This window comes from Hemitrygon akajei, chromosome 31 (assembly GCF_048418815.1).
Source record: "Hemitrygon akajei chromosome 31, sHemAka1.3, whole genome shotgun sequence".
In the NCBI taxonomy this organism is placed as follows: Eukaryota; Metazoa; Chordata; class Chondrichthyes; order Myliobatiformes; family Dasyatidae; genus Hemitrygon; species Hemitrygon akajei.
In genome coordinates this window covers 20,257,036-20,275,339 of record NC_133154.1, presented here as the reverse complement: position 1 = coordinate 20,275,339, position 18,304 = coordinate 20,257,036, and the positions used below count along the sequence as shown (strand labels likewise).

At 45.4% G+C, this 18,304-nt stretch overlaps 1 protein-coding gene across 1 annotated transcript; it reads right to left on the bottom strand.

Annotated features, from left to right (window-relative positions):
- Positions 1 to 8,441: 8,441 nt before the first annotated feature.
- Positions 8,442 to 9,489, bottom strand: timm8b (translocase of inner mitochondrial membrane 8 homolog B (yeast)). The gene has a single exon (XM_073033959.1). The coding sequence runs from the start codon at positions 9,375 to 9,377 to the stop codon at positions 9,105 to 9,107; it is 273 nt and encodes a 90-aa protein (XP_072890060.1). The 5' UTR covers positions 9,378 to 9,489; the 3' UTR covers positions 8,442 to 9,104.
- Positions 9,490 to 18,304: the final 8,815 nt, after the last annotated feature.

Genomic DNA, 18,304 nt, shown 5'->3' with positions numbered 1-18,304 from the left:
TCTGTGTTGTTTTTACATAGTTCAGTGTAGTTTTTGTACTGTTTCATGTCACTCTATGGTCCTGAAAAACGTCTCATTTTTACTGTGTACTGTACCAGCAGTTATGGTCGAAATGACAATAAAGACTGACTTAACTTGACTAAAATCCATGTAGACCACACCCACTGCTCTACATCCATTAATATGCTTCCTCACTTCCCTCAAAGCCACGCTGACTAAACCTAATCAGACTAGACTTCTACAAATGCTCATAAATCCTGTCCCTAAAAATACTCTCCAATCATTTGCCTGCCACTGATGTAAGATTCACTGGTCTGTAATTGTCAGGATTCTCCTAGTAGCTTTCTTGAACAATATCTGCCATCCTCCCATAGCACTCCTGTGGTCAGGTAGTCACAAAGACCATTGTCAGCAACCCGGCAATCTCTTTCCTTGCTTCCCATAATAATCGGTATATCCCACCTGGCCCCGAGGATTTACCTATCCAAATGCTCACCAGAAGATCCAGTACTTCCTTCTTTCTTAACCTCAACATGCTCCAGCAAGTCACCTGTTCTACACTGACCTCATGTTCATCAAAGTCCCTCTCCCTGTTGAAATTGTATTATGGACCTCTCCTACCTTCTCCACCTCCAGGCACATTTCCCCCTTAATCCCAGAGCAGTCCCACCCTCCATCCTTTTGTGGAACACATTAGGGGTTTTCTTAATCTTACTCACTAAAGCCTTTTCATAGCCTTCTGGCTCTCCTAAGTCCCTTCTTAAGCTCCTTATGTCTACCTTTTAACACATACTGGGCCAGGAATCCTTCCTGGACTCACCTAATAATTTCTGGCTGATCTAAGCAGGTGCCAATCAATATTAAGGAAGTTGAAGTCACCTACAACAAGATCCCTGCTAATTTCACATTTTACCAAAATCTGTCTACTGATCTGCTCCACAGCGTGTCTGTACTACTTGGGGGAGGGTGCTGGTGTTATAGTTTACGTCCAATAGAGTGATTACTCCCTTCCTGCTTCTGACTTAAGACCATAAGACATAGGAGCAGAATTAGGCCATTCAGCCCATCGAGTCTGCTCTGCCATTTAATCATGGCTGATCTATTTCCCTCTCAGCCCCATTCTCCTGCCTTCTTCCCGTAACCCTTCATGCCCTGACTAATCAAGACTCTACCAGCCTCTGCCTTAAATACTCCCAATGACTTGGCCTCCACAGTTGCCAATGGCAACAAAGTCCACAGATTCACCACCCTCTGGCTAAAGAAATATCTCCTCACATCTGTTCTAAATGGATCTCCCTCTATTCTGAGGCTGTGCCCTCTGGTCCTAGACTTCCTCATCAGAGGAAACATCCTTTCCACATCCTTCCCTAGTCCAGGCCTTTCAACATTCAATAGGTTTCCAAGAGATCCCCGCTCATTCTTCTAAATTCCAGCCAGTAAAGGCCCAGAGCCATCAATTGTTCCTCGTATGATAAGCCTCACTTTCTTGGAAATATTCTTGTGAAACACAGCCGAACCCTTTCCAACGTCAGCACATCCTTTTGTAAATATTTTGTAAATAAGGAGTCCACAATACCCAAAGTGAGGCCTCACCAGTGTCTCAACATTACATCCTTGCTTTAATATTCTAGTCCTTTTGAAATGAATGCTAACATTGCATTTGCCTTCCTCACCACTGATTCAGCCCACAAATTAACCTTCAGGGAATCCTGCACAATGGCTCCAAAGCCCCTTTGGCCCTCAGATTTTGGATTTTCTCTTCATTTAGAAAATAATCTACACTTCTATTTCTTCTACCAAAGTGCATGACCACACACTTTCTGACACTGTTTTCCACCTGCCTCTTCTTTGCCTATTTCCCTAATCTGTCTTAAGTCCTTCTGTAGCCTCCCTGCTTTCTCAACACTACTTGCACCTCCACCTATCTTCATACCGTCTGCAAACTTGGCCACAGAGCCATCAATTCCGTCGTCCAAATTATGAACATACAGCGTGAAAAGAAGCGGTTCCAACACCAGTCCTTGCGGAACACCACTAGTCAGCAGCAGCAAATCAGAAAAGGACTCCCTTTATTCTCACATTTGCCTCCTGCCAATCAGCCAATGCTCAATCCATGTTAATACCTTTCCTGTAATACCACGGGCTCTTAACTTGTTAAGCAGCCTCACGTGCAGCACTTTGTCAAAGGCCTTCTGAAAATCCAAGGACTCAACATCCACCAAGTCTCCCTTGTCTGTCCTGTTTGTGATGTTCTCAAAGAATTATAAGAGATTTATCAGGCAAAATTTTGCCTTAAGAAAACCTTGCTGACTTTGGCCAATTTTACCACATGCTTCCAAGTACATCCTCATGAACCCACATCCTCAACAATCGACTCCAACACCGTCCAACCAGTGAGGTCTGGCTATAATTTCCTTTCCTCTGCCTCCCTCCCTTCTTGAAGAGTGGAGTGACATTTGCAATTTCTAGTCCTCCAGAACCATTCCAGAGTTTGGTGAAAGATCATTACTAACACTTTCACAATATCTTCAGCCACCTATCTCAGAACCATCAGGTCCAGGTGATTTATCTACCTTCAGACCTTTCAGTTTCCCAATCACCTTCTTCCTAGTAATGGCAACTGCACTCACTTGTGTCCCATGACACTCTCAAACTGCTGGCATGCTGTTAGTGTCTTCCACAGCGAAGACTGATGCATAAGACTTAATTCAGTTTGTCTGTCATTTCTTTGTACCCCATTACTCCCTCTCCAGTGTAATTTTCCTGTAGTTCAATATCTACTTTTGCCTCTCTTTTACTCTTTATATATCTGAAAAAACATTTGATGTCCTCTTTGATATCGTTGGCTAGCCTACCTACAGGCAATTCCTCCATGAAATCCTCCCCTTTCTGCAGCCCTGATTCTACCCATACCAGGATGATTTCTTGACAATAGAAAGTGCATTGGATTAGATAATATTAGCAAAAAGGAGAGGTTGGACCAACTTGGACAGTTTTCGCTGGAGCATTAGAGGCTAGAGGGGTGACCTGAAAGAAATATTTAAAATTATGACAGCTAGAGGTAAGGCGGGTAGTCTTTTCCCCCAGAGTGAAAATACTGCGCAGACACAGGCTTTTGACCAAACTGGTCCATGCCAACCAAGGTGCGACCAAAGTTGGTCTCATTTGCCCGAATTTGGCCCATGTCCCTCTAAACCTTTCTTATCGTGTTCTCATTTAAATGTTGCAACTTTAACTGTTTCAACCACTTCCTTGTTCCATCTGCACTCAACCCTCAGCGTATAGAAATTCCACCACTTCCCCCAGATTCCTTTCACCTCTCAGCTTAAACCTTTACCCTCTAGGCTTTGGTTTCCTTTCCCTGGGAAAAGACATTCACCTGATCTCTGCCCTTAATGATTTTCAACAACACTGTGAGGTGACCCCCCTTCCAATCTCCTACATTCCATAGAACATTACAGCTCAGAAACAGGCCTTTTGGCCCTTCTTGGCTGTGCCGAACCATTTTCTGCCTAGTCCCACTGACCTGCACCTGGACCATATCCCTCCAAACACCTCTCATCCATGTACCTGTCCCAAGTTTTTCTTAAATGTTAATAGTGAGCCCTCACAGTAATCTCTCACATGCCTATTAACTCCCCTGTGATTTGCCTGCCATCCTTCTGTGATTTACTGCAGCCAAATAACTTACCAACCGGCACATCTTTGGGATCTAGGTGAAATCCAGAGCAGCTGAGTGAGAGAATGTGAGTGAGAGAGTGAGATACCACTCTCGGTCAAAATTGATCCAGGGTAGCTGCACTATTACATCATAATGAGGAACCTTAAGAAAATATGTAAATCAGAACAACTCGTAGGGCCACAGGGTAATAAGAAGAGCAGGAATAGGTCTGATGGGATTGCTCTGCTGGGCCTAATGGGCTAAATGGCCACTTCAGCATCATAGTTGTGGATGGTGCCCTACAAAGTTATGGGGAAGAAACGTAGTAAATATAAACACAGAAAATACAGAAATAGAAATGATCTAGAGAGATTGCTCAGTGTGGAGAAAAGGAGGTTGAGAAAACTTACATTGTGAGACAGGAGTGAGTAAAATGAGAAAAGAAAAATAAATGACATACTTGACACAAAGTGTGTAAATAGGTGTTTCGAGAATCAATGTAAAATGGAACAAAAAGCAAAAAGAAACATGCTATGAAAAGTTTACCTGAAGTTCACCTCCATAGACATTGAAGGTTTCCAGTATTCTCTGCGCAGAGAGCTGGGCTTGGGCTCTTGCTAAGGCAGAACTTCCCAGTCCACTTCTTTTAAACATGCTTTTATATTCCAGTGAATAAAACACCTAGCCTGCCCATGCTTGAGTCCTGGCAACATTCTCTGCACCCTTTCTTGCTTCACGACATCTCCCCTGTAACAGCGTGATCCGAACTAAACAAGTGTAGCCACAACAACGTCTTGTACAACAACATAACATCCCAGCAAACTTCTCAAGGTGCAGTCTGAATGGGCTATCTTTGTTTCAACAGCGTTCTTTCTTGTGCATAGTTCATGTTTAATTGATATTTCTCTTGTGAATGCTGATCACATGATGCAATACATCTTAAGTGCTGTTGTAGCAAGTTTTCCATTGTACATTTGAAAATTAACTCGACTTGGAAACTCCTTTATTCAAAGCCTTGATGAAGGCCAGTATGCCAAGAGGTTTTTTTCACCGTCCTGTCTACCTCCGATGCTACTTTCAGCAAACTATCTACCTATGCTTCTGAGCCCCATCTGTTCCATAACACTCCCCAGGATCTTACCAACCATTGCCCAAGTTCTACCCTGGTTTGGCTTCCCAAAGTACAACACCTCACCTCACCTCACACTTACCTGAACTGAATGCCACTTTCCTTTCCTCAGCATTAATTACCTTCCTAAGGCAGCACCTTCCAGACCCGCGACCACTACCATCTACAGGGATGATACCCGTGAACACCACCACTTGGAAATCCCCTTCCACATCCTGACTTGGAAACATATCGCCGTTCCTTCATTGTCGCTGGGTCAAAATCCCTCCCTAACAGCACCGCGGGTGTACCTACACCTCAGGGACTGCAGCAACTCAAGAAGGCAGCTCATCACCACCTTCTCAAGGGCAACTAGGGCTGGGCAATAAATGCTGGCTTAGCTGGTAATGCCCACATCCTGTAAATGAATGAATAAAGTATATGGCTGGCCAAGGTCTCCCTGTCATTTTTGACACTTTTCTGCACTAATTACAATTACAGCTGATACTATTTTATTATCATTTACAAATAGAGGGCATAGCTTTGAGGTGGGAGATAGATTTAGCAGAGCAATTTCTCCCTCTTTTGCCTGCTACACCGCTGGCATTTAGGGCAGCAATAATGATCTTCCATCTCTGGCGGTGTCCACAGCTTCCTTCATTATGTCAGCAGCTTCCTTGCGGTTTTCCCTACTGTCATTCTCCTGGGTGGGGACTCAGGAATACCGTTGCACTCAGATACAGGATTCTTCATTGTCATTTCCGTAACAATTTTGTTTGGCCGGTTGGGGTTGTTGGTCTTGACCTGAACCCCAAATCTGGAGGACTGGTGGACCACCCTTAGCCTGGCCTCTACCCTTTGACCTGTTTGGCATGGGTGACCCTACCAAGAGCCAAAGCCTAAAGCCCCGACTCCGGCCAACATAACTCTACGGGTCATTGAGGCATGCACGCCTCCAAATCACAACAGGGAGCATAGCAATTACCGCAACGCTGCTACAGCTTGGGCCGTCGGACTTGGGAGTTCAATCCCAGAGACCTCTGTAAGGAGTTTGTACGTCCTCCTCATGGAACGCGTGCATTTCCTCCGGGTGCTCCCCGTTCCTCCCACAGTCTAAAGAACTACCAGTTAGTAGGTTAATTGGTCATTGCAAATTGCCGTGTGATTAGGCTAGGGTTAAATGAGGAGTTGGTTGCCGGTAGCATGTCTTGAAGGGCCGATTCCACACTGTACCTCAATCAATGAGATATACATGGTGCATTTTAAAAAAAAACATAGAACATTTAAAAAAGCTCAGTTCAATGCAGGTTGGCACTTCCATTGTATCCCGGATAATGGCTTACCTGACTGACAGACCTCAGTATGTGTAGTTTCAGAGCTGTGTGTCAGACGTGGGTATAAGCAGCACTGGGCCCCACAGGTATTGGCTCCCTTCCCGTTCACCCTGTATACCTCCGACTTTACATACAACGAGTCATGTCACCTGTAGAAGTTCTCCGATGAATCTGCAATAGTTGGCTGTATAAAGGGAGGGCGGGAGGATGAAAACAGGACCCCGGTGGAGGACTTTGTCAAATGGTGTCAGCTGAATCATCTGCAGCTCAACGTCAGTAAGACAAAGATGGTGATGGACTTTAGGAAGATTAAGCTTGCATTGTTCCCTGTTACTACTGATGGTGAGACGTGGACGTGGTGAGGACCTACAAGTAGCTGGGGTGGGGGCACCTGGATGACAGACTTGAGTGGAGCGCCAGCACAGAGACTGTGTTCAAGAAGGGCCAGAGTCATCTCCAATTCCTGAGGAGACCCGGGTCCTTTGGAGTATGCAGGGTTAGGGTTAGGTTAGGCCTCCCTCTCATGTTCTACCAGTACAATCCTCTATGCGCTGGTGTGCTGGGCCAACAGGCTCGAGAAAACTGATTGGAAAAGGCTGGCTCTGTTACAGGAGTCAAAGTGGACAGACTGGAGGCTGTGGTAGAACAAAGGACCCTCTGGAAAATCCTGACAATTCTGGACAATGTCCCTCACCCTCTGCATGCCACCTTGGCTCAACAGAGGAGCACCCTTAGTAATAGACTAAGACAACTGCACTGCTCCAAAGAGTGCAAAATGAGGTCATTCTCACCCTCGGCCATTAGGCTCTATGAGTCAACCTATAGCTGGGGAAGTGATGACCTCCTCCTGTTATAGACTGAGGTAACATGTCTTTTATTCTTCCTACTTCTCTTCCAATATTTAAATCTGTACACTTGTACTGCTGCTGTGATGGTAATTTCCTTTGGGATCAATAAAATACCTATCTATGTTAGATGCCTGGAATGCACAACTAAAAGTGGTGGAAGCAGATACAATGGCAATGCCTGAGGGGTGTTTAGGTCGGCTCAGGCAGCAAACTGGGGGATAAGGACCACATGCAGTTAAATTGGCATCATGGTCAGCAGAGAAGTTGTGGGCAGAAGGGCCATTAAGAAGAGGGACGCCTCACGTCTTAATAAGCTGGTAAGGAAGGCGGGCTCTGTCGTGGGCAAAGTGCTGGAGAGTTTAACATCGGTAGCTGAGCGAAGGGCTCAATTATGGAAAACTCTGAACATCCTCTACATAGCACCATCCAGAGACAGAGAAGCAGTTTCAGTGACAGGTTACTATCGATGCAATGCTCCTCAGACAGGATGAAGAGGTCAATACTCCCCAATGCCATTCGGCTTTACAATTCAACCGCCAGGACTTAAGAACTTTTTAAAAGCTATTATTAATGCTTTTTGAGATAGTGATTTAGATGCATATCATATTTTTTACTGAGTTAAGTATTGTATGTTATTAGTTTTGCTACAACAAGTGCATGGGACATTGGAAAAAAAGTTGAATTTCCCCATGGGGATGAATAAAGTATCCATCTATCTATCTATCTATCTAACTATGTTGCCCCCACAATGAAGGGGGACCTCATTGAAACCTATTGAATAGTGAAAGGCCTCAATAGAGTGGACGTGGAGAGGATGTTTCCTGAGGTGAGGGGAGTCTCGGACCCGAGGGGACAGACTCAGAATAGGACGCCCATTTAGAACTGTGACGAGGAGGAATTTCTTTTGCCAGAGAGTGGTCAATCTGTGGAATTGGGTATAGTTTAAGGCAGGAGATTGGGGCTGAGGGGAAAATAGATTAGCCAAGATGAAATGGCAGACTCAGTGAGCCAAATGGCCTAATTCTGCTCCTATTCCTTAAGGCCTTATAAAGCTGCGGAGGTGAATTCATTGAAAGTGGAGACAGACAGACAGACATTTAGACCACAAGGGAATAGAAGTGAATGGGGGACAGTGGAAAATGGAGCTGAGGTAAAAACCTGGGGCAGTCTGGAACTGGCTCGAGGTGTTGAATGGCTAAGACCTGCTTTTTTATCCTTGTGTTTAAATCGGAGGAATGGAGGGCTTTTTATGGAATTACAGGGCTGGGACAGTGAGAGTGGGAACAACTCAGACCATGAGAGATTTAAAGACGAGAATGAAGACCTTACTGTACAGGGAGCGAGCGGGACCACAGCAAATACAATCTGTGCATTACTGAAACAGATGCCATCCGCCATCTGGGAAGAGGTTGCGTTAGAAAACCCTCTCCGTCATGATTTTCCGTGACGAAAGCCACGGCATTAACCGCGTGTAAAAGAAAAGAAGTTAATTTTTGTTTTTCCTCCCCCACATCAATTTCGTGAGAGCACATTTTAATTCCACATCTCAAAAAATGAACAAGGGCGAATTTCTGTTACTGGACTTCGAACTAACGCCGCACTTCTACGTGAGATAGTCCTTTATACTGCCGGTAAGCACATGTAACTGAAGACAAAATCGGAACGAGCAACTAGCAACAATGATTTCCGCGTACAAATATGACTTCACGTCCCATGATTGCGGAAGCGGGGGGAGATTTCAACACAGGCACGGTGACGGTGCACAGCAACAACCGATTCCCCCCACATGCTGGTTACGAGTTCGGGTTCGTCCTTGATTCCGTCCCGGGTCCCTCATCCAGGCCGTGACTTTCAGTATCACTGAAGGACAGCCTACAACGGCGGCGCAGAAAATTAACAGAAACTCCACAGCGAATCGGAGTCTTCAGTCAATAGTACTCACGAAACAAGGACTTTAATGGGATTTCAACGTCCAGAATGACTTGCACTGAAGATCTGCACGCGTTATGAACGTACGGCGGAGTAGGAAGTTGAAGAAATGACCTTGGAGACACCTTCAGTCGGCGTGAACACGGTTTCCAAGCCGGCCAGTACACTTCTACAGAGGCGGGCAGACGTAGTCCCCGTCGGCCGGAGGGTGCGGGGCAGGTTGGTCAGTGTCCCCCCTTCTGCACCATCTGCGCGAAGCGGTTGGTGATGGCCAGCGTGGTGTCCACGAAGCGCTCCACGCAGCTGACCAGGCAGCTCTCGGTCCGCGAGTCCAGCTTGGAGCCCGGCTTGTCCACGCACTTCTCCCAGCACACGTCGGTGAAACCGTGCACCCGCAGCTGGAACTGAGCCTTCTGCTGCTCCACCGCGATCATCCGCGACAGCTCCGTCTGCTCGGCCGGGCTCGCCGACGCCGCCACCGCATCGAAACCCTCCATGGCGGCGAACTGCCGATCAAACAGGAGGGCCCGCCCCCCCGGCAAGCTCACTTCAGACCTGCTCTCCCTCTTTACATCAGGGTGACAGGTAGCAAACGGTACCCGTGTTCATCGCCGCCTTTCAAGCAACAAGTTGGCTTTATTGGAACCGACAATTCGATCAAAAGATCTGTTCTGAAAATTTATCACATTTCTCGGTTAGGGTCTGTGACGGATATTTGCATATTCTACCCATTCGCCAATCACACTGACGTTTCTATCCGTCTAGCTGAGGCTGCACGGAGTTTAAAATGAAGCTGTTGATTGGCTATTGAAATAGGGGCGCTGATTGGAAATGTACAGCGCAATATAGGCCCTTCGGCCCACAAAGTTGTGCCGAACATGCCCCTATCTCAGAAATTACTAGGCTTACCTATAACCCTCTATTTTTCTAAGCTCCCATGTACCTATCCAAAAGTCTCTTAAAAGACCCTATCGTATCCGCCTCCACCACCGTTCTCCTCTGGTCTAGCAAAAGTTTGGTAACTTGCTGTTCTTACTGTTTTAAATCCGTTTGTTCAGAGCCTTACAAGCTCCTGATTCCCAAAGAGTCACAATAATTGTACATGCTGGAATTTCGACAGGAAATATCCCTATTTTCTTCATTCCTCCCAGTTCTATTTTCCATTTATCTTTATCAAATTAGCTATCATTCAGCTTATAGACTGATATAGCCATTCCAGAAACATGGCTTAGGGATGCACAGGGGTGAATATTCTGGGGTGCAGGTGGAGGAAAGAGAGGAGGGGCATTTGCATTTGTGTTTGTGGTGACAGCCATAGCAGTAGTCAGAGGTGAACACTATGAATATTAAGAACATTAAGGATAGCAGATCTAGCCCACCATCAGGTTGCTGGATAGCGATGGAGCTGGGCTTGTCATGCACAACATTGCACCCAGGTGGTGGACGACCCTGCTTGTTTGGGGAATGTGGGAGGAACCCGCGTGGTCGCAGGAAAGCGTGCAAACTCCACACGGACAGTCGTGGAGGTCAGGGTTCAAACTGGGTCCTTAGAGCTGTGAGACAGCAGCTCTGCCAACTGTGCTACCGTTATGGCCTGACGAAGGGTCTCGGCCCGAAACGTCGACAGTGCTTCTCCCTATAGATGCTGCCTGGCCTGCTGCGTTCCACCAGCATTTTGTGTGTGTTGCTGGAATTTCCAGCATCTCCAGATTTCTTCGTGTTTACTGTTATGGCCCTTTTCTTTCAGACAGAACATAGAACATTACACCACAGTATGGGCCATTCAGCCCATAATAACCCTCAATTTTTCCATTATCCATGTGCCTATCTAAGAGTTTCTTAAATGTCTCCAGTGTATCTACCTCTGCCAGCATGTTCCACACACTTCACTCTCTGTAAAAAAAAAGTTATGCTGATATTTCCTTATACTTTCTTCCAATTACCTTGAAATTATGCCCCATAACCATTCCCAGCCCAGGTAAAAGTCTCTGGCTGTCCACTTGAACTATGCCTCTCATCATGTTATCTCTCATCCTCCCTCGCTGAGCAGACTGAGACTCTCCCTATGACCTCTTGCAGACTGAGCTCCTTGAGAGATGCAGGCTGCATCACTGCCCGGTATGGGAACTGTACCTCCCTTAATCGCAGGACTCTGCAGAGAGTGGTGTGCACAGCCCAGCACATTGGTAGATGTGAACTTCCCATGATTCAGGACACCTAAAAAGACAGGTGTAATAAAAGGGCCAGAAGGATAATTAAGGACTAGAGTCACCCCAGCCACAATCTATTCCAGCTGCTACCATCCGGGAAATGGTACCACAGCATAGAAGCCAGGACCAACAGGCTCCAGGACAGCTTCTTCCACCAGGGCATCAGGCTGATTAACTCACACTGATTTCTATGTTACATTGACTGTTCTGTTTATTATAAACTACTACGGTTGCACACTGCACAATTAGGTGGCGACATAATGTAAAGATTTTTACTCCATGTATGTGAAGGATGTAAGAAATAAAGTCAATTGAATTGTCTGAAATTCTGCTACTGATGTCGTTAGCCTGGACGATCTGCTCTTGTGGCTGTTTTAACCATACGTTTGCACTGACTATTGACCCACTGTCAAGGTCATGGGGACTCCAACCTGTTGATATCCATTATAGGCATGCTGCCTCCTCCCAACATAACAGACAGACAGACAGACATACTTTATTGATCCTGAGGGAAATTGGGTTTTGTTACAGTTGCACCAACCAAGAATAGTGTAGAAATATAGCAATATAAAACCATAAATAATTAAATAATAATAAGTAAATTATGCCAAGTGGAAATGAGTCCAGGACCAGCCTATTGGCTCAGGGTGTCTGACACTCCGAGGGAGGAGTTGTAAAGTTTGATGGCCACGGGCAGGAGTGACTTCCTATGACGCTCAGTGTTGCATCTCGGTGGAATGAGTCTCTGGCTGAATGTACTCCTGTGCCTAACCAGTACATTATGGAGTGGATGGGAGACATTGTCCAAGATGGCATGCAACTTGGACAGCATCCTCTTTTCAGATACCACCGTCAGAGAGTCCAGTTCCACCCCCACAACATCACTGGCCTTACGAATGAGTCCACCAGTCTCTGTCACTGCCCTTCCTTATCTTCACAGTATTTGCACTGTAAAGTGTTGCTGCATGTCCTTCACAGAGAGTACCCGCTTTTATCTTCCCTGACTACGGTGCTTTAACTCTCACGGAACAGCATGTTGTGCTTGTGTTAATCATTTTTGCACTATTGTTCCAAGACAGCAATGATACTGCAACAATAAAGCATATTAAACATTTTAAATACCTTTAAGTATTTCAGTATTTGTTTAAACGTCCTCTTACAACTCCCTATTTTGAGGCCAAAGCATTTTTATACTGTACAAAAAGACAGGCATATATATATAGCTAGGGTGCCCCAGACTTTTGCACAGTACTGTAGTAATTTTATGTATTGCACTGTACTGTTGCAAAAAAAAAGCAAATTTCATGACATATGTGAGTGATGATAAACCTGATTCTGATATGGGTCTCTATTGTGGACTGAGAGTGGGAAGGGGGCAGGGAGAGGGGAGGGAGTGGGAAGTACCAGAGGGGGCATTCTGTAATGATCAGTACACCGATTGTTGGAATCTAATGATCTTGCCTGGTGTCTGCACCCGCTCTACCCACCCCCACCCCCACCCCAAGTAGTGCAGGAGGCAGCGAAGGAAAAGAGGGGGATGGATACCCGTATAGACTTGGAACATGGACTGTTCCACAAAGCCAACAAAAAGGCAGGCAGACGGAGGAGAGTGGTGACCCCCACCGTCTTATTTTCACCATGGACGTCCAGTCCCAATATACCTCCATCCCCCACCGAGATGGTCTTGAAGCTCTTCGCTTTTTTTTGGATTCCAGACCTAACCGATTCCCCTCTACCACCACTCTCCTCCGTCTAGCGGAATTGGTTCTTACTCTCAATAATTTCTCCTTTGGCTCCTCCCACTTCCTCCAAACCAAGGGTGTAGCCATGGGCACCCGTATGGGTCCCAGTTATGCCTGCCTTTTTGTTGGCTTTGTGGAACAGTCCATGTTCCAAGTTTATACCGGAATCCATCTCCCTCTTTTCCTTTGCTACATCGACGACTGCATTGGTGCTGCTTCCTGCACGCATGCTGAGCTCGTCGACTTCATTAACTTTGCCTCCAACTTTCACCCTGCCCTCAAATTTACCTGGTCCATTTCCGACACCTCCCTCCCCTTTCTTGGTCTTTCTGTCTCCATCTCTGGAGACAGCCTATCTACTGATATCTACTATAAGCCTACAGACTCTCACAGCTACCTGGACTATTCCTCTTCCCACCCTGTCTCTTGCAAAAATGCTATCCCCTTCTCACAATTCCTCCGTCTCTGCCGCATCTGCTCTCAGGATGAGGCTTTTCATTCCTTTTTTAAACAAAGGGGCTTCCCTTCGTCCACCATCAACTCTGCTCTCAAACGCATCTCTCCCATTTCCCGCACATCTGCCCTCACCCCATCCACCCGCCACCCCACTCGGGATAGGGTTCCCCTTGTCCTTACCTACCACCCCACCAGCCTCCAGGTCCAACGTATAATTCTCCGTAACTTCCGCCACCTCCAACCGGATCCCACTACCAAGCACATTCTTCCCTCCCCCCTCTTTCTGCTTTTCGCAGGGATTGCTCCCTACACGACTCCCTTGTCCACTCGTCCCTCCCATCCCTTCCCACCGATCTCCCTCCTGGCACTTATCCTTGTAAACGGAACAAGTGCTACACCTGCCCTTACACTTCCTCCCTCACCACCATTCAGGGCCCCAGACAGTCCTTCCAGGTGAGGCGACACTTCACCTGTGAGTCGGCTGGTGTGGTATACTGCGTCCGGTGCTCCCGGTGTGGCCTTTTATATATTGGTGAGACCCAACGCAGACTGGGAGACCATTTCGCTGAACACCTACGTTCGGTCCGCCAGAAAAAGCAGGATCTCCCAGTGGCCACACATTTTAATTCCACGTCCCATTCCCATTCTGATATGTCTATCCATGGCCTCCTCTACTGTCAAAATGAATCCAAACTCAGGTTGGAGGAACAACACCTTATATACCGGCTGGGTAGCCTCCAACCTGATGGCATGAACATTGACTTCTCTAACTTCCGTTAATGCCCCTCCTCCCCTTCTTACCCCATCCCTGACACATTTAGTTGTTTGCCTGTTCTCCATCTCCCTCTGGTGTTCCCCCCCTCCATTCTTTCTCCCGAGGCCTCCCATCCCATGATCCTTTCCCTTCTCCAGCTCTGTATCACTTTCACCAATCACCTTTCCAGCTCTTAGCTTCATCCCACCCCCTCCGGTCTTCTCCTATCATTTCCCCTCCCCCCACTACTTTCAAATCTCTTACTATCTTTCCTTTCGGTTAGTCCTGACGAAGGGTCTCGGCCCGAAATGTCGACAGCGCTTCTCCCTATAGATGCTGCCTGGCCTGCTGTGTTCCACCAGCATTTTGTGTGTGTTGTTGTTTGCTTTTATTGTCATTTCAACCATAACTGCTGGTACAGTACACAGTAAAAATGAGATGTTTTTCAGGACCATGGTGCTACATGAAATAACACAAAACTACACTAGACTTCAGACCTATACAGGACTACATAAAGTTCACAAAACAGTGCAAGACAGTACAATAATCAATAAACAAGATAATAGGCACAGTAATGGGAAAATTACAATATAATAATAAATGGTATAAATGTAAATGTGAATGTAAACAATGTTTTAGCAGGAATTGAGAAAGAAATGAGCAAAAATTGCAAAGGGAGTGGTGTTCAGGTGTGTGTGTGTGTGTGTGTGTGTGTGTGTGTGTGTGTGTGTGTGTGTGTGTGTGTGTGTGTGTGTGTGTGTGTGTGTGTGTGTGTGTGTGTGTGTGTGTGTGTGTGTGTGTGTGTGTGTGTGTGTGTTTAGTTCGGTGTCAGACTAGACTCTGGGAATTGAGGAGCCTGAAGGCTTGGAGGAAGAAACTGTTGCACAGTCTGGTGGTGAGAGCCTGAATGCTTCAGTACCTTTTGCCAGATGGCAGGAGGGAGAAGAGTTTGTGTGAGGGGTGCGTGGGGTCCTTCACAATGCCGTTAGCTTTGCGGATGCAGCGTGTGGTGTAAATGTCTGTAATGGCGGGAAGGGAGACCCCAATGATCCCTTCAGCTGACCTCACTATCCACTGCAGGGTCTTACGATCCTCTAAAATGTCTAAAATCTCAATGTGGTCTAGAATTTCACTGTCTCAGCAGGTACCCAACTCTGCGAATATCAATGTCCTCTGAAGAAATAGCTCTTCTCAAGTTTCCAGCAGGGTACAGGTATCGATTTTATGTGACGTGTTGATGACAAACAGGGGTGAAGATGGCAGAGTTTGTCATTGAAATGTCAGTTAAAATCAATACCTGTACCTGGCTGGAGGCCCGAGCAGAGTTTATTCATCATGTACGCTGGGAAAGCACTAGATCCTTTGTCGATATCCTCTGGCTCTACACATAGGTTGTCACTTCGACTCTGAATGGGCTCGTCCTTCCCTGATTATCCTCTTGCTCTTAACACTGATAATAACATGCCTTGGGATTTTCATCAACATATTTAGTCACCCCTTCTTGCCTTCCAATTTAGAACATACAATATAGAACAGTACAGCATATTACATGCTCTTTGGCTTACAATGTTGTGCCAACCTTTAAACCCACTCTAAAATCAATCTAACCCTTCCCTCCCACATAGCCCTCCATTTTCCTTTCAATCGTCTGCCTATCCAGGAGTCTCTTAAACATCCCCAATGTATCTGTCTACTCCAATCCTCCAATCACTTTAAAAATTATGCCCCCTTCAATTTAGCCGTTTCCACTCTGGGAAGAAGTCTCTGCCCACTCTACCCATGCCTCTTATCATCTTGTATACCTCGATCGAGTCACCTCTCATCCTCCTTCACTCCAAAGGGAAAAGCCCTCGCTCGCTCAGCCTCTCCTCATGAGCCATGCTGTCCGAGCCAGGCAGCATCCTGGTAAATTCCTCCAAGCTTCCATATCCTTCCTATAGTGAGCTGATAGGAATTGAACACAATATTGCAAGTGTGGTCTAACCAGGATTTTATAGAAATCAATCCCTCAAATAATGAAGGCCAACACACTAAATAGCTTCTCAATCACCAACTGACACCCACCATGTTCTTTTTTTCTGTAATTTATTTTTTATTGAAGTTCATCATCAAACATTTCCATAAGATGTATTTCAGACATTGTACATATATATCATATAATCATATATATCACAAATCTCCACATAATATTTATCTGAGGTATACACTTATAGAAAAGAGCGGAAAGAAAGAACAAGTGAAAGGTGAAAACTATGTACAAGTAGCGAGTGATCTTTTTTTTTACAACAGATTCATTGATTTGTGAGAATAAAATCAGGCCTATGAGGCATTATGTAGTTAAACCATCTTTCCCAGTATGAATCAAATTTTTCCAGCTTATGATTAACAGATGCCGTTATCTTCTCCATTTTGTAAATGTCCATTGTCATTTCCATCCATGTGTTTAAAGTTGGGCTCTCCTGTGATAAGTATTTCCTGGTAAAAGTCTTTTTACCAGCCACCAGCAGTATATTAATTAAATATTTATCTCTTTTCAACCATTCTTGAGGTATATACCCAAAATATATGGTCTTACTTTCTAAGGGTATTTCACATTTAAAGATGTCTTGTAGGGCATTGTGTACCCCACTCCAATAGTCTTTGATAATGAGGCAATCCCTGAAAATATGATAATGGTTTGCATTTTAATATCCACGATTTCTCCAGCAAACAGGGAGGTTACTATCATAATGGAATTTCTGAGAAGGTGTAATAAAATATCTTAACAAGTTTTTCCATCCAAACTCCCTCCATTTCTGTGAACTGGTACACTTCCATTGGTATCTCCATATTGTCCATTCTTCCTCAGATATAATTATCCCTCCTTCCTTCTCCCATTTTGTCAAGATATCAAGTCACTTTTTAATTGTCATTTTGACCACAACTGCTAGTACAGTACACAGTAAAAATGAGGTAATGTTTTTCAGGACCACGGTATAATAAATAATAAACAAGACAATAGGCACAGTAGAGGGCAGTAAGTTGGTGTCAGTCCAGACTCTGGGTATTGATGGAGTCTGATGGATCCCCTACTTTGGTTTTGTACCGAAGGAATCTGATTACTATTGACCGTGACCTATCTTCCCTGTCTCCAGAAGGCCTCGGGGCAAGTGCGTGGTGTGCTCACTCAATTTCAAGTACTATAGTCGGGGGAATCTCCAGCATATCCCATAGTAATTTTTCTACAAACTCCACCATAGATAACCCCTCTGCTCCTTTGGGAACATTATATATCCCAATATTCTTACGTCGTGACCTTTCTTCTTGGTCAAGTAGCTTATTTTCCTATTGATTTAAAACTTTTATCATCTTACATAATACCTGTTCCACGTTTTGAACGCGATCTTCCACCTTTTCAATATGTATCTCTATCACTGCTATTTTTTGATTAACGTTGGTGAGCTCTGACTTGATATCATTTAATTGCTGTTTTATGTTTTTTTTGGAATTCCCGTATCTTTTCCAGAAATTTTACTAAATTTGCCGCTTCGCCTGAACGAGGCCCAGCGTCAGCCTCGCTACCACGCACTCATGTAGGAGAGCCACTCGTTGCAATCCCCTCATCCACAGGCTCCGCTGTGATGCTTTTTTAAAATCTCTGTTCCTTTTCCCCATTCTTGACCCCCTTACCAGTTCAGATATTTTCAAGAAATCTTGTATTTGGTGGATCAACGGGGCAAAATCAGCGTTTTTCTGGAGGAGCTATTATTTTAAGCTCTCCCCCCCCCCCCCCCCCACCATGTTCTAACAAATTTTTACAGAAGCACCATTAAGTGTGTCCTGACCAGCTGGATCATGCATCACTGTCTAGTAAGGGACTTGCAAGGTTTGTGCAGCAAGACCCTATGAAGGATTGCGAGGATAGCTGAGAGGATCATCGGGGTCTCTCCTCCTTCCCGTCCTAGATATCAATCAGAAGCACCGTATACACAGTGCCCTTAGCATTGTCAAAGCTTCCTCTCATCCATCCACAATCTCTTTGACCCCCTATGATCAGGCAGGAGTTACCACAGCATTAGGACAATGGACCATTAGGGTAGGAAATAGCTTCCTCTGCAGGGCGTGAGACTACTGAACTCCCTCCGACCACCCAGGTCACATCATTTATGAAACACCAGTGGCACTGCAATGTTTACTTCTTGTCTTGTTTCATAAAGTCACATTGCGCTAAGTGTCAATCTCATGAAATATGCTTTCACATTAGTGATAATATTACTTCACAT

Coding starts and splice junctions, on each gene's coding strand:
- timm8b (XM_073033959.1), bottom strand. CDS start 9,377: ATGGAGGGTTTCGATGCGGTGGCGGCGTCGGCGAGCCCGGCCGAGCAG.